Source organism: Epinephelus moara, chromosome 5 (assembly GCF_006386435.1).
Source record: "Epinephelus moara isolate mb chromosome 5, YSFRI_EMoa_1.0, whole genome shotgun sequence".
Lineage (NCBI taxonomy): Eukaryota > Metazoa > Chordata > Actinopteri > Perciformes > Serranidae > Epinephelus > Epinephelus moara.
Window position 1 is genome coordinate 27,814,966 of NC_065510.1, and position 26,213 is coordinate 27,841,178.

Below are 26,213 nucleotides of genomic sequence, written 5' to 3' on the forward strand. Positions count from 1 at the left end.
AGCATAGCTGTGTAAAGAAGTGTGCAGATTTCACAGCAAAAAAAATGATTTTCAAGTATGAAAGTAATTGTTTGGATGAAATCTATTTTCTGATTAATACTGATACGGTTGAGATTAAGCTTATGTAACTTGTATTATATTAGTGAGTGGTCTCTTAGGTAAAATGTGAGGCATTTCATCTGTGATTATTTCAAACCACCATGCTGTTACAGCTAGTTTAACACTGGCTGACAGGGGTGGGGATGGTTGTAACACCTTTTGAAATAGTGTTACAACTCACTCCAATGACTATGAGACACATTTTCTCTAGCTATGTTACTCCTTTTCTCAACATGCCAGGAGAGCTGGTGAAAAAAACTGAAAGGACATTGAGAAGATACTGCGAAAAAATAAAAATAAATACAAAAAATAAGAGAAAGAGGATCGACACAGCTGCCATGTCAAAAAGTCTTGGCTGGTTATTTAACTGAGGCAGCAGACCTGGATTTTGGACTCACTTCATGTCAGGCACTAAGCATCTCACAGGTACAAGTTAGACCTTAGTAGGGATTGGTTATTAGCATATGTATCAGTTTTTTATGGGTATTTTTTGTTACTGTGTAATTTTCTTTAATATTTCCCTCAACTTACCCCAGTAGTGTGTCAGGTTGTAACAGTGGAGCTCGTTACATTTTACATCAATTAATGAATTCTATGATATAGTTGGAGAAGTTAATAAACTTGCTATTTATAGTCAAGAAATAAGGGTATGAGAGCTCTGACACAAAAATTAAGTGAGTTATAGGTGCTGAGACAAAAAGTGTTACAACCATCCCCAGTCTCTCCTACAGTAATTCTGCTGTTCTCTGCTACTAACCAAGAAAAGTTATCATTGTCTTGTTATAGCCTTGATATATATTTGAATTAAAGATTAAAAGTTATCCACAGTATTTTTACCATGGTGTCAGAAATGATATTGAATTATTAGTATTTTTCAAGGTATTGTATCAGAGTTAGAATTTCCACTATCGTGACAACAATAGTATGGTAATGACAGTAATTAAGATAATAAACTTAAGTGGCTGACTTGCTGAATTAATTTAAATGCATCCTATATCTGTCCTCTAACTATAACAGTAGCTGATAATAGGAACAACATGCTAGCTGTATATGTTAAAAAATATTGTTCCTTTACTCCTTCATTAAACAAAACCCACAAAAGCTGTTCCATTTCAAAACATGTTTATTGGTCATATACAAAATAAAGTAAGCTGTTTATCAACAAACATACAGTATATACATCAATAAATTAAAAGATGCATCAGACCGATGATGAAACAGTTAATTTCATGATTACCAATACCTTGTCATCATCACTTACGTATCTACAAATTGCAAAAGAAAGTACAATAATTTAGTTGAAGATAAATACTTACAAAGACTGTCACATTTTAAGTATTTTCCCATAGAAAGTACTGTCGTAGAATAATTTATTACACCCCATACAGAAATATTACAAAACACAGAATTTCCTATTACAAGGGCTTTTCTGAATAGGCTTTGCCATATTCACACAAGTCACTACTTCTCTATAGCTTTAAACTGACCATTGTATACTTTTAGAAACACAAAAATATCCCCATGATTACCCTGGCCAAACGCTCACCAGTAGACACATGTGGTTTGATGGGAGAAAAAACAAAACAAGCATGGTACCAGGAGTAAAATCAAAGCAAGAGACTGTTACAAGAAAAAACTAAATATAAGTTAACGTGATGTGATACCTAAACTCTGGGTAAGAATTCATGTTAGAGGCTGTGCAACTGATAAGGGCAGCAGAGAGAGTGAGAGAGAGCAGCAGAAGAGGGTACAAAACAAACATTATTATTGATGAAAACACCAAACAAACGATCAAAGGAATCCTCGCTTCATTTACTCTCATCGATCGGCATTGGAGGTGGGTGAAAGGGCTTTTAGAGTCCGGTGGCGTGATTCACTAGACGGGAAAACAACCGAATGACTACATACCGATTGGCCAAGCAGCAAGATAAGGAGTTAATGATTTGCATCTTCCAGAAGAATCGGATGCTTTGAAGAAGGGCTCTGGAGCCTGCTGAGTTAACTCGCTAACACTTTGTAAAAAGGGGATGGGATAAGTGGAGTGGGAAATGGTCTTATCAGATGTGTCTCCACCACTCCTTTCTGCCTCTGTAAAATATTTATAGATGCGCTTTAGGAGCTGTTGCTTGGGTTTGTGATGAAATGTCTTTTCATAAGGAGGGTATGACCCCTGTACAGGCAGCGGGAAATAAGGTCAGCGTGTCTTACAAGCTCATAAACTCTGTTATGAAAAGCCACCAAGCTGCCCCGTCTGATCATCACTAAAGGTCAGTAGCTGTCAGCTGATCAGGTCTGCTGAGTGAAAACTAGGAAGAAACTTCAGTGACGTTTCACCTCTGACACCCTGACCTGACACACTGCTTCACGTGGAAGAAATACAACAAACCACGAGATATTCGAGTCTGGAAGACAAGAATAATGATATTCATTAGTCTGACTGCAGCTACGGTAGATTTTACTTTCTTGGATCAAACCTTTCTGATGATTTCATGTTTTCACAGTTAATTGTTAAGTGGCACTCTGGGAAAGCAATTTAAACAGAGACAAACTGGTACTGCCGTTATTAACCACATATACTAAACACTCTGTATATAAGCTCTTAAACCTCGTCACATTACACAGGTACCTTGCAATTATAAAACAGACAACTTGACACGACGACTACGAAAGCATCACTGCTCCTGTGTTGCAGTAGGTCTAATTTTGCCCTACACAGTTTGCATAATTAGAGATGTCTATTAAACAGCGGCCACCATGTACACTTACACAGTATGCATCCTTTGTGGACAGGAGGAGCATACGAATACAGACTGGGTGGAGACATATTGTTTGACAACAGCACATATACAGTATGTACACTTTGACGAGCACCGGGGAGTTTCTTATTTTGCTTTTGCGTCGCGTTTCTTCCTATTTTACACCATCGTGACCACACGCACCACACAGGACTTGCCAGCAAAAATAAAAAACATTATTCAACAAGCAAATGAAAAGACAGACAGGAAGCAACAGGGCGACAGAGAGAAATAATGTAAGGAAAAAATACAGTAGAAAATCAAATGTGACCGCACAAAACAGGACACATTTTTAAAAACAAATACAGAGCACATACTTAAATACACAGAGTGATACCTGTATTTGCTTGTAGCTGAATACCATGTGATAATGAGACGTTTAAAAAAATTTCATTTGACATTTGTCGCTCTCTGATTTCACTATGACTGAACGAAATAAAAAAGAGTAAAGATTATGGAGAAATAATATTTTTCAAACCCATTTCCCTTCCAATGCCTTTGCTCATTGTTCATCTGTTTGACTTTATACTAATGTAGGGTACAGACACAGACATACCTCGCTAATCTTAATAACTGCACAGCAGTAGGCTAGTTAACCCCTTTTTCTTCACAGTGGAAAAGTAGCGGTTCAGGTAAAAGGCTGCATGTATGTACTGGTTTTTTTTTAATAATGTAAATTGCTTTTGTTAAATGATTTAAATCAGGTTTTCATCAGTTAAAAAAACAATTTGAGGCAATTGTTCTTTGTAAAGTAAACCTAACTCTTTGACAAACCATTAAATAGCAGAATACACTTTTTTTTCACTTCATAAAACACCAAATACATTAACAAATTTGTTTCACTTCCCTGACACTTACAGAACAATTCAAAAACAAACAAAACAGGAACATTATATGTACAGAACTATATAAAATGTACACAGCAAAAACAAATAGTTTTATCACACACTACAAAAATAACTTATTGAAGGAGTAGGGGTGATGCAGCCATATAGGCCTGATGTTGAGTTTCCTATGTCTGTTATGTTGCCAGATGACCTGAATACACAATATCACGAAGCTTATGAGGTTAACCAGAACACTTCCTCATCTCAGTGGTCATTTTATCTGCTATTACTAGCTCTCAAGACTGCGAGAACCAAATTACAGCCAGAGACGGGTTCAAAAATGGAAGGAATGGGTCGGCTAAAGTGAAGCTAAAATGTACAAATGATGACTGCAGATTGTGAGCAGATAAACAAATGATCTAACACGTTCTGCAGTGCTGGAGCTGAACGACGGGGCCGGGAGGACATAGATCTTATGATTAGAGAAAGAGTGCAGTTACCCACAGTGTCATCACCCGCTTCGGCCTGAAATCAAACAAGGATCAAAGTCATATCCATGAAATAGTGAACGTTATAGTTACCTCGTCACATACCTACACGGCACACCACACGCTAGTTACACGGTTACACACACGTGCCTAGTCACTAGAGAAAGAACAAAGCTATTCAGTAGTTAAGCCACTTTTGGTACAATTGCAAAATAGAGAGATACTGTATATCAAACAGATTTTGTTATACCTTTTTTTTTTTTTTTTTTTTTTCAACAGGTCGTTACAAACAATGCAAAGATAATTGTCTTTATAAAATTCCAGACTCTACCATACATAGACACAGATTCTTGGAGTATAGAACACCACGTAAGACTACTGTTTATGGGAAAACTCGTGTGAAATGACATCCCATTTGTGTGACTGGGAATTCAGAGAAGTATCTTTGCTGTCCTTGCTGGTTGGCTGCATTGTCGGTAATCACACTTGCACTTGCAAAGTGAGCTTTGTGGTTAAAAACAAAGAGGAATGCAACAAAAACCACTTTGATTTGAGGCAAGATTGTTGCTGTAGGTGTAATAACCTAGATTTCAGAGTCAGGAGCCAATCAAAATCATAAACATGCAAACCAAGTACTCCACATAAACAGGACTTGTACTCAAAACAGATCAGCAACTTTCAAAAAAGCATTTTTAATGAACTGCCGAGTCACATAAATGGGTGTTATTCATATTAATAATCCTGCTACTACACAACTCATACAACAACGCACAGCCAGAGTTAAATGCTGTCACAACCTGATTCCTGATTGGTCAGTGTTTCACATTAAGCACAGGTATAAGCAAACACCTGCATTGAATCTCCACCGTCCTTCCACAATTCCTCTTGACTTCGTCTTGATGCATATCATTAGGAGACCAAGGCACTTGCCCTTCCGATTTTCTTCTATATACTTTTTGACAGGAGCTCAAACACACAGACCTTGAGCTCTGGTGTTTAAACGACCGTTTCCCTGAAAAATCCTACAAACCGAGATAAAGTCGGTGACTTTTAGTAACTATATCTCCTTTCCTCTATAGTATGTTGTGGGTTTTTTTTTTCTTTTCCTTTCTAACCCCTCTGTCTGCTAGATCCAGGAAGTACTGTGTGTTATGATGGAAACCAGTTGGAATTGAAAAATGGAAGGACAGAGAAAGAATAGGTAAGAGCTAGAGAGCTGGACATAGAAAGTGAAGAGACTGTAGAAAAAATACAGCTAACTAAATATAGCAATACCAAAACGAACACGCGCCACAGAATTTCACAGAATTCCTGATATATAACAATCGACACACAAAGAATACACTTTGGACCTCATGTGAATGACAACACAGTACAAAACAGTAGAAATACAGTTACCACCATTGTGTAATATATATTTTTCTATAGTACTTTTCTGAAAAGGTTCTTGGCTAGGTGGAGCATGACGGACTTCTCTTCAGCCACTGAAATCAGCAGGTCACGTGAAATCTTGTGTGTTATTTTGGAACCCTTTATATCAATTTCTGATTCTATGTAACGCATGTTTTGGAATATTTTTTCTGGTGTAGCAAATCTCGGTTCAGGCAAACGTCTGCTTCAAGTCTAGTGTGCAAATGTGTGATGGGATTATTATGCACTTACAGATATCTAGATCTACCAGTGGTAAAACCTGACACTGAACACTTTGACTGACACGAATGGCAACTGAACAAAATTGCATGATTTTTCCCAAGTGTTTTGGCAATTACATTCCCCCCCTGGCCTGGAATAAAACAAATTCTTTGACTTTTCCAGGCTTTCAGTGACCGTAGGAACCCTGTGTATCTGTCCTGTGCTAAATGATCATGCGCTGACCAAGGACTTGCATCTTTATAGTCTCAATAATCTCACTCTGCTTCCAGCCTTTCCTTCACCTGCACTGCTCTGAGACAGTTGATGGGAACGTGCTGAGGCTATGTGATCGAGACTGCCCAGCTGTTTGACGTCAGTGCAGGTGGAGGAAAGGTGGCCAGCAGAGAAGAAGAATTACTCTGTCGCAGCTGAGCTCCATCCCGACACGCCCTCATCTATCTTTCCCTCCCTCAAGACCGTGCATCTGTTTTTGACTTCACTATTGTAATCACGCTGGTCGCTGTTGCCATCTTCCCTGGTATGAGCGGGCCAATGACTGATGACGCCACCCCTCCCCCTCCTCCTCCCCCTCCAGCCCTCACCCCGACCCCGACAGTGGGGCTCCGTGCCACAGTCCTGGCGAAGGTCTGTAACGCCTCGTACTTAGACCTCAGAGCGTCCAGCTCAACCCGCATCGAAGCATTCTCATTGGCCAGTTTGTCCACCTCCTGCTGCAGCTGGGCCTTCTGCTTCTCCAGCTCCTCCTTCTGGGTGACTCGCTTCACCCGGCAGCTGGCGGCGTAGCCCCGGTTCTTCAGGGTGCGCCGCCGTTGTTTCAATTGCAGGATCTCATCTTTGGTGAGCCCTCTGAGGTGCTGGTTCAGCTCCCGCACTGACATGGTCACCAGCTCCTCGTCTGTGAGGCTGGTGCCATTCTCCCCCGGCTCACGCTTCACCTGGAGGAAACAAGAGGAAGACGGGTTGTAAAAAAGAGACAGAGCAATATATCACATACAGAGAATCCACTTTAAGAATGCTCTCTCTTACCTTCAAGGCTTTATTTCCTTTGTTAGTCGTCGTCATGCCACAAGAGCCTTGCTCTTCTGAACGGACCTACGGAGATACAAGAAAGTATTACCCATATGAAACATCATAAGAGACAGCACAAAGCCAGTTAACAGAGCAATAGCATTAAAAAAATAACACATTTGTGTTAAGAACAACAACAGCTCCCTATGATCATAAAGAACACACTAAGTGTGTATCAATACCCACCAGGCTCAGGGGAGATGCACCACGTTTAAAGCTACTGTTGGAGCACTGTGGTGTGAGCATGTTACAGTATATCGTGCATCTGTGTCACAGAGTATGAGTGAAAGTGACACAAACTTTTCTTAGAATTTCCCTGACTTCCTGTTTCCTGGTAGTTACATTGACAGTGCCCACTACCTTGGTGTTGTTGAACTCTTATTGGCTGGCTTCAGGCCAATAGCAATGAAATGAGCATAAAAAGAAGAGGAAGTGGTGAAATTTGTGGGAAGGACTCCAGGGGAAAACCAACTGTTAGAGCCTTTACACAACCACAGACACACCTTACTGAAGACTGTAGCAGCAAAGTGGTAAAGCAGAGACACACATACACCTAGTGGGGCTGAAAATGAAAGCGAATTAAAGAAAACGATGTATACACATTTGTACCAAAATGGAAACAAGAGACAAAAGGCTGGAGACAAGACAGTGTGAATCAGAAGTCAACAAAGAGGGAGCCTGGAAGTGCAAAAGATGAGATCAGTCCTTAGAGCGCACAGCTCCACAGATGAGCATCTCCACAAGCTCTCAATGAGATGCTTTGTATGGTGCGTTGGTCCGGCTCTCATCTCTCAGACCTGTGTGTGTGTGTGTGTGTGTGTGTGCGGTTTGTGTGTGTGTGTGTGTGTGTGTTTGATAAAGGGCAGCTATTGTTGCTGCTGCTGAGGGATCATCATGAGACCAGTCATGATGACTCAGCAGATTCCTGATCTCACTCTCTCACCCCTCCCTCTCCTCTCCTCTCCTGCTGTGCAAATTTCTGCTATCCTCTGACTCTCTTTTATCCCACCTTCCTCTCTGTTTTTACACCACTTACAACCCTTTAACTCCTTTCTTAAAAGGCGAGGATTTGCCCATAACATAGCTGCAGGCACGGGGAGGTGGGGGTGGTAAATGAGAGGACGTGCTTGCATGTGATTGGCTGCCTAATGGACAGCGAAATGTGGTTGTCATCAAAGCATAAAAACACCTGCTTTTCAGCCAAACCTCCACACCTGACACAGCTGAATGAGAAGTTTACTTAAACCAATTTGCTGATTTAACACAGTGTGTTGTCTTCCTGTATGCATCTATACTCTCTTGTGTATTTCACACCAGGGCCACTTTTTAAAAAAAAAAAAGGTAAGAAGCAGATTTAAAAATAAGTTTCTTCAGTCATTCACAAGTTGGGTAATTTAAAGAGCTCCTTGTTTAGGGAAGTGATGACATGAGGCAACGCGTCTGTTCTCGTTTCATTCTTATACTTTTCTGTCAAAAGGCAAGGCACTGAGCGTTCCAGTGAACCTCCCCCACAATGCACCTCCGTCTGTCTGTGAGGGTGCGTGAGTGTTTATGCGAGCGCTGCCACAAATCCTACAGTTATAAATAGCTGTAGATCAAAGAAAAACGTACTCTACAAGCACATACAAGCAATCATGCATGCACACAACGTGCGTCAAATGCACAGCAAGTCAGAAATTCAGAGAAATGATGAAGAATATGGGGAAAGAGAGATGCTACACTTTTCCTCACATAGGAGTTTTACTGTGATGGAGCAACAGCGCTGCCTCATTCAAAGGATTTGACTTCAGCACTTCACATAAATGGGTTAGGATCAGTCAATTAAAATGGTCTTTCATTTAACTGTGTATACATAGAGCTTTTTCCTCAATAAACAAATGTTTTCCATCTTCATGTTCCACCGCAGCCTTGTTGGGTTGCAGCCTCCCACAGCTGGAGGTGCATCATCGCACAATGGATGGATCAAAGACATGAAGACTGAGGGTGGCTGTTGGGGGGTGGGGGTGGAAAAGAGAGGGAAAACAGAGGGGGCAAAAAGGAGGCTGTTTTCCTGCCAGGCACTCACTTATTTCCCCTGTGCCCAAACCCCAACCCCCCATAACCCCATCTACATACAAACAAAAAAGCATGCCAGCGAGCACATACACATTGCCCTGCCGCCATGCCAGTGGGGCACAATAAAACACACACGTAAAACGCTCGGCTGCACAAACGTGCAAATGTGTAGTTATGTTTAAAGTGCTAAACAATACTCGACACGTGCGGAAATTGAGCTTACTGTGCATGCACGGTTCAGGGGTTTTATTCCATACTTGACAACACATAATTAAAATGTCTTAGATAAAAGCAACTTGCAAATGGAATTACTGCAGGTGCACAAAAGGTACTTGTAGTATCCATATCCGTACCAATACAGCTCCTTTGTAATCATTCTTCAGTTTCAGATAGTAGAGCTTACTTTTAAGGACATGTCCTTTGCGGTAATTATCATCTGATCATGAGACAATCCAAGTTACTCTAATGACTTAAGAAAAGGATGACCAGGGCGTCCTTGTAGCCGAATGGTTAAGACGCATTCCACACAACCACAACATCATCAGTTACGTTTCATATGGCTGTTGCATGTGATACTCCTCTATCTATTCCCTCCTTTCCTGTCTGTCTCTATATAATCACCTGTTCAATAAAATCAATGCCCTAAAAATAAATCTCAACCTCCCAGAGTCTAAAGTAGTGTCCTCAAATAGCTTGTTATAAGATATTATTATGTTTAATATCATAAAAGAGTGAGAACAATGACATCTGTTCACATTTGAGGAGCATGAACTATGTGATGTTTGGCATTTCTGCTTAAAAACTCTGACTCGTTATAGCTATGGTAGTGGTAGTAGTGGTGTTAGTATTGTGCACTTGCAGAGCAGGACATTGTATCATGTTTGGGGCTATTTCATCAAGGTTAGACAACAAAACGCCTGACCTGCACCACAGCATAAAACTGCAATAAACTACTTTGTGTGAGCGCTGTCTGAGCGCTCAGGCCATGTGTAAGTCACCCAGGTTAAGGATCATCTGCTGAGCAAAGGCATCGCCATTCATCTTGGATGTACACACACACACACACACACACACACACACACACAAACACAAAGTGCCAGAGGTGTCCTTCCCATAATGCTTGCGGGGTGGTCGCTGCGGTGTGGTCAATGCCACAGCCACTGTTGCTACAACAGACAGCTTTTTTGCTGTGGCAGGCTGTATTTTTATGGAGCAACCGAAAGAACGCTGACAACTCAAGAGCAGAGCTGCTTACGGTTACAGTCGAGAGACAACACACACACACACACACACACACATACACACATCCTCGCAAACACAGAGGACGGGACATGGGGACAGGGATATAAGAAGGAGAGGTGAGACGCAGTGGAGATGAGTAAAATACGACTAGCAGAGAAGAAAAGATAAGAAAGTGAGGAGAAAAGAGGGTGAGGAGTTGGTTGGATACCAAGGTGAAGACAGACTAGGTAAGAAAGGAGGAGGAGGAGGGGGGCGAGGAGGAGGAGGGGGGGGGGGGGTAGCTGGTGGTGGTGAAGGAGGACTGAAAGAATGCTGACGTCTCCAGAGCTGATTAGCGTTACAGCGGAGACATCACACCCACAGCCGGGAAAAATGCTGAGTATGGAGGGAGGACGGGGTGGGGGGTGCAAATGACAAGGGAGAAAGAAGAGAAGAAAAAGAGAGAGGCAAGTGAGTAGAGAGGAAAAGGAGGAGGAGGAGGAGGGGGACAGAGGTGGGGATGGAGGGGAGAGCGCCGATGAGGAGGAACAGGACGGGGGGGAGCAGAGAAGGAGGAAGAAGAGGGGGTGGGAAAGCGTTTGGGTGAAAATGCATCCTCAACACATTTGTAAGAGCTTAGCTGTTGGGTACGGGGGAAGGGGGGGGGTGTAGGGGAAAGAGAGAGATGGAGGGAGAGGAGCAGAGAGGGAGGAATGGATGGAGGGGGATTGGGGTCGAAAAAAAACCCTGAACTCAGCAACGACCACGACTAAAACCTCCAATTAGAAAAGTTCTGAAGCTGATCCAGTGCAATGAAACTACTGCTGACCATCTCTCCCTCTCCCCCCAACCTTCTGCTCTCTGTCTCACACACACACAGATACAGACACACACACACACACACACACACACACACACACAGAAAAAGCTTCACATCCTGTCTTCTTGACAAATCAAGTCCTGGAGAAAGGATGAAAACTCGAGTAATAGTATGGCAGAAGGTGAACACAGCGATCATGGGGTTTATAAAGATAGATTAAAGAGCACAAGACATAAAGCACGACTCCTTTCTCTTCATGTAGTGCAGACGAACAGCATAATGAACTCTGTGTGTGTGAGTGTGCATGTGTGTCTGTGTGTGTCTGGCTTCAGACGGAGCTCTAATTAATCTTGTTTGAGAGAACCTTTTGCTCCAGCCACTACCACCACACAGAGAGGAATTTCTTAGAAAGAGACTTCCTACTTAAGGCTGGTGGCATGCTGCACAGACACACACACACACACACACACACACACAGAGGAAAATAAATAGCCAGATTAGACGCTTCAAAAACGACCCGGGGGCTGGTGTGTGTGGGTGTACGCGAGCATAAACAAGCTAGCATATAGAGAATGATCAAGAATAGACTGTAAGAGTCACAAGTCGGTTGTGATGCAGTGGCAAGTCTGTCTTTATTGAATAATCCCAACATAACAACTGCCTTAACTGCGCCTCCTCCCTCAGGCAACTCTCTGAGCAATAATGGAGAACACAAAGGATGGCAGCCGAGTGAGGCGGTGAAGACACAGAGAGGACACGATGGAAAGACACAAAGAGAGCAAAAGAACGTTGGGAGCGTGAATTAAAACCTCCGAGCGCCACAAAACTCAGCTTCTGGCTGCAGTCCACCTTGGCTTTGTTAAAAAAAAAAGAAGAAGAGGGAGCAATTCTCATTGATCTAGCATGGGCCGAGGGTGATGAGGGAGTTGGTAAATAATTAACGATGAACACTGTGTGGAGGCTAATTGAGAATTAGGAATCAGATCAGCGATAATGGCAACCTGTGTATACAGAGAGGGGGCAGGCTCCACAGCAGAGATACAGGGGGCCGTGGAGAGACGGAGGAGAACTGAAGAGAGCGGGGGAGAAGAGACACCCCAGTTGGAGCCGTGTGTGTGGAGAAGGAGCAGGAGGCTATTAACTGGGAGGTATGCAGAGCGTGAAATAAGCATGATAACACAGACAGAGAGGGGAGCAGAGGAGATGGAGAAAACAGGGGAAGTGAAGGAACTTGCAAAGGAGCAAGAGCCTGGCCCCTCATATGCATATTATAATATATGGAGAGAGAAGAGCGATCACTTTCACACTTTTCTGAGAGTTCAAAAAGGCTATTGTGTGTGTGTTGGTGTGTGTGTGTGTGTGCTGGTTAAGTGTGCGCGAGACAGCGTTTGTGCAAGTGTGTTATTAAAGGCAAGAAAAAGTCCTGGCGTCGACACGTTTTTCCCATTCCAGGTAGTAAGTCGGAGTGTGATGACAAATTTCCCAACACAAGCAAAAAAACTGCACTGTCAGGCAATTGAGCTCTGGCTCCCTTTTTTTTTTCATAAGTGCTTTTTTTTGTAAGAGGAAAAAAAGCATGTACCGTAGGTTAAGTTGGTTCCCTCTTTGTGTGTATATGTGTGTGTGTGGATAACAAACAGAGGGCTGCGAGGGAGACGGCGATAAGTTAAACGACATGTTACGTTTATTTCCCCCAGACGCTGTACATCCCCAGGTCAGCAGTACGAAGTCGAGACAAAGAGAAAGTTTTAGTGCACCAGCAAAGCAAACATGGTGCGACTGTGGGGATGCATTCATCATTACCAGAAACAAATGTTTGAGACCAGGAATTAACAAGAGGAGATGCATGTGTAGCTCATGGAGGTGTCACGGAGAGCAGTGGCCTTTTGCACCGGGACATTCCTGGTGACCATTTTAAGGTTTCACATTTGCTGCCACTCATTTAAGATGGTATGACAGGAATTATCGCTCACAAAAATACACCCACAGGACCAAAGTATGAGGGCATGTGCATTCCAGTGCCTCCTTTCCTTCGTATAGTTAGTTCAGTTTTGCTTTTCACATCATGCCAAACATTAATATGAGCCTGCCAGTGGCTGGAACTTTTTTGCAAGGGCGCCATCGCTGCATCCTGGGCTTAGTGCCACCCTAGACAACTGTGATTGGTTAGAAAAAATACAAACAACCCAGAGCGATTTTTTTCTCCCCTTAGTACGGATTTATGGTAGGTTCAGACAGAGCTTTCTCCAGTGGTGGCAATGCTAAAACAAAGTGCAGAGTAGGTCTGGCTTCGTGAGACTAGCCAAACACGACATCTTCTCGGAGCACATATAGATCAAATCACAATGTTTATTTACAATGCCTTGTAAAAAACCCTTGCTTCATGTACATAAAATGAAAGGATGCAGAGCAAACGCTGCCACAATTGGTTAGTGTTTAGCCATCTAAACCCCAACAAACAAATCCACATCTGTTTAAGTGTACACTCTATTTAGAATATTTTCAACTTGCTGTCAGACAGCCATTTCCGACGGGGAATTTAGGCTGTTATATCAAAGCCACCAGACTCCATTGACAAAAAGTAATTTTACTTAGCAGAACATTTGAGTTGCTGGTCAACCACGGCCTCTATTGGTTAGTGCTTAAGGTAAAGCTGAGCAACTATTCAAATCAAGCATACACTTGCATTGATATTGAAGTTTTTAGGTTGGTTAAATATGTTTTGCTGCAGCTCCCGTCCACAGCAGTACATTGTTTAGCTTCTGTGCTCATAGATTTGGTTCAACAAAGCTCATGGCAAAATAAAATAAGTACATAAAATAAGCTCAGCAAAAACATCGGATAGATCAGACCACTGTGTTTAAATATAAAATCTTTAGATGTTACAGTTGCAGCTAAAAATGACAACAGAATTCAACAAGTTTGCCGAGTTCACATATCTCTGCAACTGATCAATTGCCAGTCATCTACATGGAAGTGATCATTGTTAGTGCGAGGTAACAGTGATTAGATTTATAAAGCCATGCCTCGAAAGGAAACAAATGCTAGGAACTTAAGGTTTATCCGGATGAAAGAGTTCTTCCTCATCTCAAAGGCTTAAATGTTTGTATGTAAGTAGTCCACTCAGTGTTTGGCCATCATCCAAATGTATTTCTGTTTTTAATATCACATAAAAATATGTTGTGCAGTTTCCAGTAAAAAGGAACAATAGAAATTAAAATTAAACTTGTGTTCCACAATTCCGGTTTTCACCTTCCGCTTTGTCAGTTTTAGAGCTGAAAGCATAGGTTGGTTAATCAACTGGTCAATTAATTTCAATCAATCGGATGTCATGTACGTAATCTTTTAAGTTATTCTTTAAGAAAACAGGACGATAAAAACACGGTTGCAGCTTCTTCCATGTCAACATTTTCAGGTTTTCTCAGTATTCTGTGACAGTAAACTGAATATCTTTGAGTTTTGAAATGTTGATCACACAAAACAAGACATCTGAAGATCACCTTGTGATGAATAATTTTGTGTATTCTCTGACATTTTATAGATGAAACGACTAATCGATTAAATCAAAAGATTAGTCGGCAGATGAACTGACAATGAATGTAATCATTAGCTGCAGCCCTAGTCAGCTTTGTCTACAAAGGTCAAACACATGGATAAAAAGGCTCCTGGGATATTTTAGTTATCAGTAGAGAAAAACGAAAAAGAATCAGCCCCCAGAGAGGATCAATATAAATACCTCTAATCAGGTTTAATGGTTAAAAAGTTGACTCCAGCACTCCATCACCTGAGTTACAGTCGATCACTCTGAAGATGATTTCATAGAGGTGTTTTAAAGATGCACCCAGTTTGTTTCAGAACATCTCTGATGAAGTTTCCAAACTAGGCTTCAGTGTGAACAGGGGAAATTAGAAGTCAGGTGAGAACTGTTGCTGCACAGAAATAATTTCATGTCACGGGTGAAGGCAAAGAGCAGGTGCCACATTTGAGGCACACACACACACACACACACATGTCTCTGTTCCCTCTCTTTGCTCCTTGGCATTGATCCACACTGTGTATGTGTATGTGCTTTCTTATTTAAAAGGTTCAGAAATTCATACCACAATTCTGGGATCGTCACACTGCAGTTAAAAAATGCGGCAATTTGGCGCATAGAGATGATGCAACTGGTAGACAACCGCTGGTACGGATACTCCTGTTACCAGGGCCTTGCATCTCCACGGCTACATTCTCGATATCTCGACACTGCATGCAAAACAAAATCATAGCTCTAGTATGGAGCGTATGTGTCTATTTGTGTATGTGTGGGAACGAGTATGTCTCTACTTTAACTGGAGCCTTCTCAAAAAGCTCCAAAATAAACCCAAAGGTCCTTGGAGAGAAAACATGAGAACTTGAAGCTGCTGATCATGGAGTGATTATTGATACAGTGCAGATAAGTGGCTTTGTGATATTGGAGTTTGAACACATTTCAGGACAGGAGGTTGGATCAGTAATTTGAGACACTTAAACATGTTTCCCATCTCTTAATCCTTTTGACTTCTCGTGTGTGTTGCAATGGGATTTATCTTGGTTTCCTACATTTTTCAGTTCTCGGTGAGGTTATGTAAATAAGGAGTCAAGACACTTGTGGAGGGAGGGTGCATTTAACACACACACATACACACACACACACAAAGTCAAAACAACACAAGGACATGCAGCACACTCACACGGAAGCAGCAAAAACAGTGGAGCACAGCAATGATTATGCACCAGATCTGCTTACACCATATTTCATCATTACTGTGGAGAAAAAACACTCAACTATTGATCTGCCCCACTGCTTCCTTTTCTCTCTGCTTCTCTCTGTCTCCCTCTCTCACCCACTCTCCCATTCCGTCTTTTATTCCTGCTTTTACTTATCTCTTTTTACTTCTCTCCCACTCTCTGAAAATTTGCAAACATAACAAGACTTTTCTGAAATGGATCCCAGTAGTAAACAAGATCATAAACATGCAGGCGCCGCTCAGAAATTATCTCCGCAAACACCAAACTCTTTCACACACACGCATACACAAACAAACACACACACACACGCACGCACAGGAGGTGGACACAATATTGTGAACACCTGTGCAATCTAATGCAATCCAGCACTATAGTGCTGCAATAAAGGCTTTGTGAAGTTTCTTCTTTAACACAATTCCCAGAGCGGGGATGGATCCAGCAACAGTACAACAGGAACATGATACAATGTAAGGCTCGGTGTTAGGACCAAAACATCACCTTAAAATAAGTATCAAAAATGGTCAACTACCTTGCTCAGGTTCTTAGTATTGTTTGCTTATTCTTTAATTTGATTTCCTGGCAATATTACAACTATTCTCATTTCAGACTATAATTTAGGCAAAGTTCTTGCCTAAAGAAGAAAGAAAAAAAACTTAAACACTGATGAATTTTAAACATTAATATTGTTTTGTTAAGAGAAGGTTTGCAGAAGAACATTTTTATATTCCTTAAAGTAAGCTATCGAATAGAATTTTGTTCAGGTGCGTGTATCAGTAAGTAGCTTACTGTACATTAGGCATAAGGCATCAAAGAGCAGAAACAATTCAACAAATAATTGATTGGTTGATCAACATCAATTAGTCCATCAGCAAAATTTACATAAAAGCTTTATTGTTTTAGTCATTTTTTAAGCAAGAACACTGAAACAATGCCAAAAATGATCTGCTCTCTGCCCTCAAATGAGACGATTTGCTGATTTTCTTTCTCATATATCATTGTAAACTACACATTTTGTATTTTTTGGACCTTTAGTCAACAAAATAAAACATCTGAAGACATCACATTTTGCTTTTGTTATGTTTCATAGACTGATTGATCATTCCAAAAAATAATCTGCAGATTAATCAATAATGGAAAATAATAATTACTTGCAGCCCAAAATAAAACACAAACCTAGACAAAGTTTTTAAGGCAATCGATATGAACAATTATTTCTAGAATAATAGACTGGTCTATAAATCTAGATCTATAAATGCGATGCATCCGGCCAAATCTCTAAACCCCACTATATTCAGTTTACTACTATAAAAGGGTAATAAAAACAGTAATATTCTCATTTCAGAAGACTGCACCAGTCATTCTTTAAAGTTTTTGCTAAAAAAGTAAGACAATGGTTGCCGATAAATTCCCTAATTGACTAACTGATTAATCGACTAATCTTTTCAGTTCTTAACGCGAGTTAAACTCTTCCTCCCGGTAGGATAAAAGGCTCAGAATCTCCTGTCCCATCCCTCCTTCTTCACATACCTAGAGGAGGTTTTACACAGTGTTACATCAACCTGACCTCTGTACATGCAGGGAGTCAAACAAGTTTCTATGAACACTCAACACACAAACACACACTCACACACATGTCTGATGTGGTAAAACACACTCATTACTTAGGACTTCCTCCTGGAGAGAGAAGCTTCAGGTCAGACATTGTTAAAGGATGGAGAGGAATCAACTGCCAAGTGCAAAATGTTGTAATGGCCAACTGATAGTAAAAGCACTTCCCTCTCCTACATCTTGCAAGTGCACCTAACACACACACACACACACACACATACACACACACGCGCGCACACACACACACACACACACACACACACACAATTTTTAACCTTGGTGCTTACTGTGCTCTCTCTCTGTTTCGCACACACACACACACACACACACACACACACACACACACACACACAGAGCGCCTACAGCAACTAGATCTTAGCATCTTATAGGTGTTTTATATCTCCTGCTCTCTCTCTCTCTCACATACACACACACACACACACACACACACACACACATGCACACATGCACACGACAAGGCAAAGAAACTAGCTGTGGTAAGTAACAAGTGAAAACGCCATCTGTCAAGCGAGAGCGCATTTGCTTCGCCTCAGCATTTTCAGGGGAATGCCTTGAAGACAAAAAGGTCCTTGTTCTCAATCTCTCCGCAAATCCCATCTCTCATTCTTCCTCCCTCTTCCTTCATCCCCCTTGCTCCGCGCGCCTTGCCGCTCCGCCACCATCAGCAAAGTTGCACACATAAGCATTGGTCAGCGTTCAATTACCGTGAACACCAGGGAAGGATGGGGAAAGTACTTGACAGAGAAATGCACTTCAAGCACTGATTAAATACTGATACCAAGTATAAAAAAAGTTTAGCCCCTTGGTTGTGTGTGTGTGTGTGTGTGTGTGTGTGTGTGTGTGTGTGTGAGAGAGAGAGAGAGAGAGAGAGAGAGAGAGAGAGAGAGAGACAGTAAGGGGGGGTTGCTCTTCTCTCCAATACTGATACAACTGTTTCATCATTATGACCCTCTATTACAGTACTTGCCAACTTGCTTACTACATACTTTTGATACACTCCGCAGAGTGCTGACTCTAACTAAAGCTGCTGATATGGAGTCATTAGGGGGTGAAGTTTCTGTTTTTCTTGAGCCCACAGAGCCTCCCTAATACTCCTCAGTGTTTAAGAGTCGCAGTGCTCATAGGTTGCTACCAGGCAGCAGATAATGGCCCATCTACAAGAGATCAATCAGAGGATATTCTGTTGCAGCGCATTACAGTTCATTGAGGTGCTTTCTTTTTTTAGCACAAGCCTCTGTGTGGCTGCATGAGCAGTGAACATAACATAAACTGACATGGGAATGCCTCCTTTTCAACCAAAATATATTTAACATGTAGACTTTGAGAGAAGGTGAGTGAGGTCATTGCAAGGTATCAAGGACAGTGAGTATCACAGGCTGACTGCTTGTAACTGTTAAGATGTTTTATTCCAGTCATAACCCAAAAGTGAAAACAGGTTAATAAACTAGGCCTAAATAATTTACAGCGTGATATTTATCATGCCTGTGTGCACATCCCCCCCATAGCCTGTGCCTTAAATCCACTTTGACTGAAGATGTATTTGATCCCGCTGACTAACCAAACCTCACTGACACAAAAAACTGAACAAATTTAGCACTAATGACATTTTAAACACACACTCCGCAGCCCACGCGAGCTCTAATTATCCCATAAACACGTCAACATCCACTACATGACCGGGCCTATTTATCTCAAAGCCAAACCCCCCAATATAAACCGAGCTCTTCCTTCCCTCGCGCCAGACCTTTGTCCGCCCGCTTGCCGCCGGTGCCATGTTGCCATGGCTCCCTCATGCCTCCGCTCTGCTCGCGCAAACGTTGAGAAATAACAACGTTGTGATGAATCAGCATCTCTGCCGCGAGCCCAGCCGGCGTACAACCAGGCACGCCAGGAAATAGACTGTTTCTCTGTGTTTAAACCGACAGCACAAGTGACTTAAACATTAAAAATGTATCACCATAATGTTGGTAGATACATGAACAGCAGGCCTGTCGGAGGAACAGCGTCTGACACACAAAGCAAATGTCAAAACAGTCGCGGGAGCAGAGTCACCGCTGCCCTCTCACGGGAGGCTACTCTGAAGCTAGCCGCTGGACGGTTGACAGTTACACCACAATGACAGCCGGGGGGTTGTTTGTTGTTTGTTGTTGTCGCCGGCTTTTATTTTAAGGCACATTTCCACTTCTGTCACACCGCCAACTCAGCAAGCAGGAAAGATTACATCGAGAGTCCGTCAAACCGCCCGCAACACAAATAAAAACCACTTAACGAACAGCTGACTGCACATCTTACCTGTGAGGGAGCAACAGACGAAGTCAGTTTGTGAAGCGACAGCGGGAGGCTTTGGGTCTGTGTCCGCCGCTGCCGCTTCAGCACCCCGAGGAGAGGACAGCCGGGGAAGCTAGCGTTGAGGTTGTGTGTTGTTTTCGAGGGTTTCCGCTGCCCTAAGTTGTTACTCTGTGTTCAGGTTTGTTCCCTAGCTCTCTTTACTCTCACCTTTCTGAATATCTAGCCATTTAGTGGCCGTAAAACGAGGGAATCCCCGGCCATACCAGCGCCACAGACAGCCGACTCGCTCTCGTACTCCCCGCACCGCACGGTCCTCTAATTCCGACACATGGCTTCTTTTTTAAGCTTGACAGCCGTACGCAACGTACACCCCCTTTGTCTGTGTTATTATGAAATCACCGGTTGGTCGGTTAGCGTGGCTGTTCCGCGTGAAACGACCCGGTCTCGGAACAGCATGTGCGGGTCTGGATGACGACTGGATCGTGATGATTCAGCACTACCAGCCTGCTGCCCTTTAAACGGCTGTGAGTTCGGCTGAGCAGGACAGCGGCAGCGGCAGCGGCGAACACCGGGAAAAGCGGCAACACAAGCGCGGCGGGTAACGGCATGGCAGCGGCGGTGGTCGTGCACACTCAGCAAAACAGCACATCTATATTCAGCACTTTTTTAAAAGCAATTTCAGTTTTGACTTCGACAAAAGCTGACTCACCAGAAGTCAAACCGGCGCCTTTCGCCCACCGCACCTTCGAAGGTTGGGTTTCGCCGATGGCTGGTCGACCCGGTGTGGAGAGAGACAGCTGGAGAAATGTTTTTTCCGCTCACGCCTTCTCGCAGGTCTACATATATCCACTCCTTCCTCGCTTGTTTTAGTCTATGGTCGGAGGCGCCAGACGTCAAATGATGTTTGGATCACATGGTTTCATTCATGAAGGATCTACGCAACCCGCATTTAAAGAGACAAGAGACGCTACTACTGTGTGATGGACGGTTGTAACAACAGTCAGTGTGGAAAGTGTGACAAGGCGCCCCCCCCCACCTCTGTGCATATCTCTAAACTTAGAGCTAACATTAGAAGTAGCTGACTGATTGGCTCCAACAATAGTACAGGGAGATGGAATTAAAATGAAAACATCTGATGCTGTCATTCTTATTGATTACCATCAACTTTGGGGGATTTAAATGTGACACCAGGGTTGAGGATAAACTGGGCTGCACTTTTCCTAATTTGACTTTTTTTTTGTGATTAATAAACAGCTATAATAAGCTGCCAGAAAGTGGGAAAAAAGAGAAACAAAACTTAACTTACTGTGACACACACACAGAAATGTTGATTACTGATCCAAGACAGATTTACAATTTACTCTACAGGTCCTGTTTTTTAAGCTGATGACCTTCTTTACAAAAATGATCTAACTGACACGTAGATTTTTATCAGTGTTGTACTTCCTCTACAAAAGGACATGAAATAGCAGTTTCAAAAGTGATGATTTCCTAATTCAGGTTCCAGAGAAAACATTTTTCACTTTTTAATCGTTTGTCTTGAGGCTGTGAGGTTGTAAAGAAATTTAGAATATGTGTTTTTGGTTTCATATGCAATACGAACTGATGCTGTTTGTTTGAATCAGTAACTGTTTTCGCTGTTTGGCTACCTGACAACTTTAAAATCCCACTTTTCCCAATCTGTTTTTAGTTCAGAAGCTAAATGAAAGCCATAAACCCCTATAAACCCGACATACATCATACACTATCCATCCTCAATTACAGTACAATTTAACAACAAAACTATTAGGACCATTGTATAGTAGTTTATCAATACTCCATTTCCATTCTGGGAAACTAATGACTTTCGATACAAGGCAAGAAAGCACTCAACCAATATTAGCAGCCTATTTCTGGATAATGCCACTCAGTTTATGAAAAATGGCTGGTGTTACATATTCAACAACTGTTATCTCTGCTCGGGCCTTCGCAGGCCTTTAAGAAATCAAAGTAAATCTCTGCCAGGCTGCTGAAAGTCGAGCTGCATTTTGAAACACCATTTAATTAGGCGTGGTATTTTTAAGAAATGACTAATAATAATATTTAGCCCAGACGTAATCTTACAGCCTGTTAAGTCATTCTGAGGTGAGGTTAAGAATTGTGTTTTCAGGATTAGCAATTTTTCATCCAAAGGTGTTTTATCGGCAAAGACTGGATAAGAGAGGAAGATGTGTTTCTTATTATTTTATGGGGAGACACCCATAACAACACTACTGATGAATGCAAGCTCTTGAGGAGAGGCAGCATGATGAGAATATACACCAATATAAATGCTTATTATACTATAGCACACATTGGGGGCAAGTAACTAAGTACATTTACTCATGTACATGTACTTTACTTGAGTATTTCAGGTTTATACCACTTTACACTATTAAGGTAAATATACATTTTATATCATTACAGCTTTATTCACTTGCTACTTTGGAGACTCAGATTATTAAAAGTGCTTCATGACATTCAGTTGAATTCAGTCTGTTTTATTTATAAAACCCAATATCACAATTCACAATTTGCCTCACAGGGCTTTACAGCATACGACATCCCTCTGTCCTTGGACCCTCACAGTGGATAAGGAAAAAAACCCTTTTAACGGTGGAAAAAAAATGGTGGAAACATCAGGAAGAGCAATGGAGGAGAGATCCCTCCTCCAGCACCGACAGAGGCACAATAAATGTTGGGTGTACACAACAAATCAACATAATAAACTAAGAGTAATGCATATGACAAAATGATACACAACGAGAGATGTACAGCGACAACAATAAAAACAATAACATAATAATCATAATAGAAATAATCTATAGTAATAGTAGTATATGGTAGTAGCCTATGAATTTTATATGCATGATAGTATATGTATGTCACAATATTAGTTATAAGGTTATAATAATGGTAGAGGTATGACTAATAATAATAGCAGTAATAGTAGGCATCAGGCAGGAACACGGCAGCAGCGCAACTACAACTCACAATCCAGGCGCAACTGCGATCCGTGGACACACAAGGCAGCACAAAAGCTCAGGGGGAGAAGGCTGAGCCTGTAGCATTAATGGGACATGGATGTTTGCAAATGGAGAGAGAAGCTCGATTATCACAGGAAGTCCGCCCGCAGACTAGACCTATGTCAGCCTAACTAGGGGCTGGTCCAAGGCAAGCCTGAGCCAGTCCTAACTATCAGCTTTACCAAAGAGGAGAGTTTTAAGTCGACTCTTAAATGAGCATATTGATGGTTCAGAGTCCAAGCCAGGATTGCCTGCACATGGCTCTCAACATGGAGGTGGCTGAGCCGGTGGCTAGCAGCAGGCTGCTCTCATGCAATATTCGTACATTTTCCTACTTAAAGTAATGCACCAAAATTCATACAAATTCCACATAATGATGAGCCAGTAATTTGTGAATAACCCAGGTATTATGGAAGGCTGTGATCATGTGACTGATGTACTGAATGGAGTAAAGAAGGAGGGTGGGTGCCATGCTTCCACAATGACACAATTTTGCCACTGAGGGTTGGGATGGCATTATCAGCGGCTGTATGAGTGCAGTGCAGAGCAGTGGCGATTAGCTAGCAAGTGGAATACACACACACAGGGACTCACTTGCACGTGCAACTGGCACAACTACCACAACAAAAAACAGAGAGGCTCAGATGACAACAAATGCAGAGGGAGCATGACTTCATTCTCTGGCCAGGATGGCATTACTCCACTATATCTCTAGCAGTTTGTGCTATATTAATGTTCTTAATGTTGTATACAGCACCTTTAATACAGAATATTATCGTAATATATTATTATAGATGAGCTACCCCGCAGTATGTTAAGTAGAATTAGCCCCACCTTTACCTGCAACACTGAAAGTGATGCGTACACATAAATGCACCAACATATAATCCAGTTATAATACAATATTATTAATATATTATTCAGAAATAGACCATTCTGCATAATGAGGACTTTAACTTGCAGAATTTTCACTTGTAACAGATAGGGGTGGGAATCACTAGAAGATCCATGATACAATATATCCAAGATACTTAAGTCACGATACAATATTACTGCGATTTTAAATATGTTGCGATAAGATGAGTATTGCGATAAAATATACTGGAATTTATTACATTTTTTCATATATAAATTACATCCCCAAAGGAAAACTTTGTCAACATCTGTTTTATCTAATAACACACTGGCACTAGGAACCCCTGAAAAACTTGTGATGTGGGCGGGTCGTCCACCAATCGGAAGATCAGTGGTTCGATCCCTGGCCCCTCCAGCCTACATGTCGAAGTATCCTTGAGCAAGATACTGAACCCCAAATTGCTCCCAATGGCTGTTCATCAGGAGTGTGTGAGTGTGTTCAAAACTGAGTAGCAGGTGGCACCTTGTATGGTAGCCTCGGCCACCAGCGTGTGAATGTGTATGAATGGGTGAATGTGACTCGTAGTGTAAAAAGTGCTTTGGGTGGTCGGATGACTAGAAGGGTGCTATACAAGTGCAGGTCCATTTACCATTCAACACAAACACAGTGGTGGGAAGTAAAATTTACTCAAGCTACGCACTTAAGTAAGATTTCAAGGTATTTTGGGGTATTTTGAGCTAAGTACTTTGGTTTTTACAGTACATGATATACTTGTAGTCCTCTACATTTCAGATGAAAATGTACTTTTTACTCAAGTACATTTAACCAACAGCTATATTTACACATTAATTTCTAGATTTGAGGAAGAAATTTTCATTTCAAGCCTCTATCAGTTCATTAAATATAGTACTTTTTTTAGACATGAAACTGCTGAACAACAGTATGTAAAGTAGTTCACCCTGAATAGATACCACAATAACATGCTGCTTTCATGCAAATGCATCACTAATAACAATCAAACAATCAAAGATATGTAAAAGATCTGAATATGAGGCCAAACAATATTCGCCCGCTGCTACACACCTCTGTGCACATCTGACTCCCAGATAAGCATCAGCAGATCAAAGTGTGTGTTCCCAGGGATCCTCTGTACATTGCAAGTTGGCAGGAGAGGGAAGCCCATACTGCAGATTCACTGACTGTGTGGTAACTGTCAGAGCTTCCCCTTTCTGCGACTGTTTCACCAGACAGCTGCACCTAACTGATACTGTATCAGCCCGCAGATCATAGCTTTGTATGGGTCTCACACACACACACACACACACACACACAAACACTACTGACAATACAGCGTTGCACAAGCGGTGAGTATGGAAGACTTGACTGCCCACAAAAACCTCTTTCCTAGCTTGTCTCTCTAAATTTTTCATTTTAGAAGGGATTAGGTGGATGTTTGGCGGTGGTGCTGATGGAGGAGAATAAGAAAGAAAAAGCCCTTCCATCTATTCACTCATCTTTGTTTCTGGCACTCCCCCTGGCCTTGATACGATATGCAAACAACCATGTTACTGCAAAGGTCAGTGATTACATTGATTGAATGGAGATGACAGGTAGCATCTGGCCTACCTGTGGATAGAAATCCCATGCTGGGCTGTGGCGAGCACACACACACACGCACGCGCACGCGCACACGCACACGCACACGCACACGCACACACACACACACACACACACACACAGTCCAAACTTTCCACTCAGGATTATCTGCCATTGAACTGCCATCTTAGCCCCTCTGCCGGTGTCAAGATGATTGACACAAGGCACATCCTCTTCACCTTAGGTGGAAGAGAGGTGCTCAAAGCTGCCTGACCGACGAAAGGTAACAGAAGTCTAATAATGAGAGGCAAATGGAAGTCTCTCCAGGAATGGCTAATCTTAACGGACAGAGGCAGGAGCATGCGGAGAATAACCTTTCACAATAAAAGAGGGATTACCGAGACACTTCAGCGGCGGAGGAAAAACCATTGCACGCACAAATAAACAGCCCGAGTGCACTAAGAGCATGCGGGACGCAATTTAATCAAGGGACACTGGTGTGTGTATTAGTTTAAGGAAAATAAACTAATCCTACAACAGCTACAAATTGTTCAATTATAATGAGGACATGGCTCTTCACAAACCATCACTTTCCTTCCATCATTTTTACTTCGCCATTATGCACCTGTGTGTTGCCTGAATAGACCCACAGGCCTATCTCATTCCCGCACAAAGTGGCATCTGTTAATCCAAAATGTAGCAGCCTGGAGCGTAGGAATGGGCCTAAATATCTAGACTTGAGTACCTCACAGACTTCAAGTCTGCTGCAGCTACCACAATCTCATAACATACCCAAATGTAACTGCACTTCTGTCCTCTACTATCACACCAACTCAGGACTCATTGATATTTAGTTTCTAAGCTCGCAGCACCGAGTGGTGGAAGTAACATTTATTCATGTACTGCACTGAAGCATATCATCCAGGTACTTGTATTTTACATGAGAATTTAAGATTAAGATTTCACATAAAAGACAGACTATAGCAATCTTATATTATAATGA

The 26,213-nt window shown here is 42.0% G+C and overlaps 1 protein-coding gene across 3 annotated transcripts; it reads right to left on the reverse strand.

Moving 5' to 3' along the window:
- Positions 1-1,210: 1,210 nt before the first annotated feature.
- On the reverse strand, positions 1,211-20,791 carry mafgb (v-maf avian musculoaponeurotic fibrosarcoma oncogene homolog Gb). 3 transcript variants are annotated; one of them, XM_050044513.1, is made up of 3 exons: positions 20,424-20,791; positions 6,889-6,954; positions 1,211-6,797 (listed from the first exon to the last, which is right to left on the reverse strand). In XM_050044513.1, the coding sequence occupies exons 2-3, from the start codon at positions 6,922-6,924 to the stop codon at positions 6,312-6,314; spliced, it is 522 nt and encodes a 173-aa protein (XP_049900470.1). In that variant the 5' UTR covers positions 6,925-6,954; positions 20,424-20,791; the 3' UTR covers positions 1,211-6,311. The 3 variants fall into 3 exon arrangements, with proteins under 3 accessions (XP_049900470.1, XP_049900471.1, XP_049900469.1); XM_050044514.1 differs by lacking the exon at positions 20,424-20,791 and adding an exon at positions 19,718-20,384; XM_050044512.1 differs by lacking the exon at positions 20,424-20,791 and adding an exon at positions 7,117-7,752.
- Between the last annotated feature and the right edge of the window lie 5,422 nt (positions 20,792-26,213).

Bases quoted from the DNA above. Each gene is read 5' to 3' on its own strand.
- mafgb (XM_050044512.1), bottom strand. From the start codon at position 7,176: ATGCTCACACCACAGTGCTCCAACAGTAGCTTTAAACGTGGTGCATCT. The intron at 6,955-7,116 runs GTGGGTATTGAT...GTATCTCCGTAG, and splicing joins GTGCATCTCCCCTGAGCCTG to GTCCGTTCAGAAGAGCAAGG. The intron at 6,798-6,888 runs GTAAGAGAGAGC...TGTTTCCTCCAG, and splicing joins AAGGAAATAAAGCCTTGAAG to GTGAAGCGTGAGCCGGGGGA.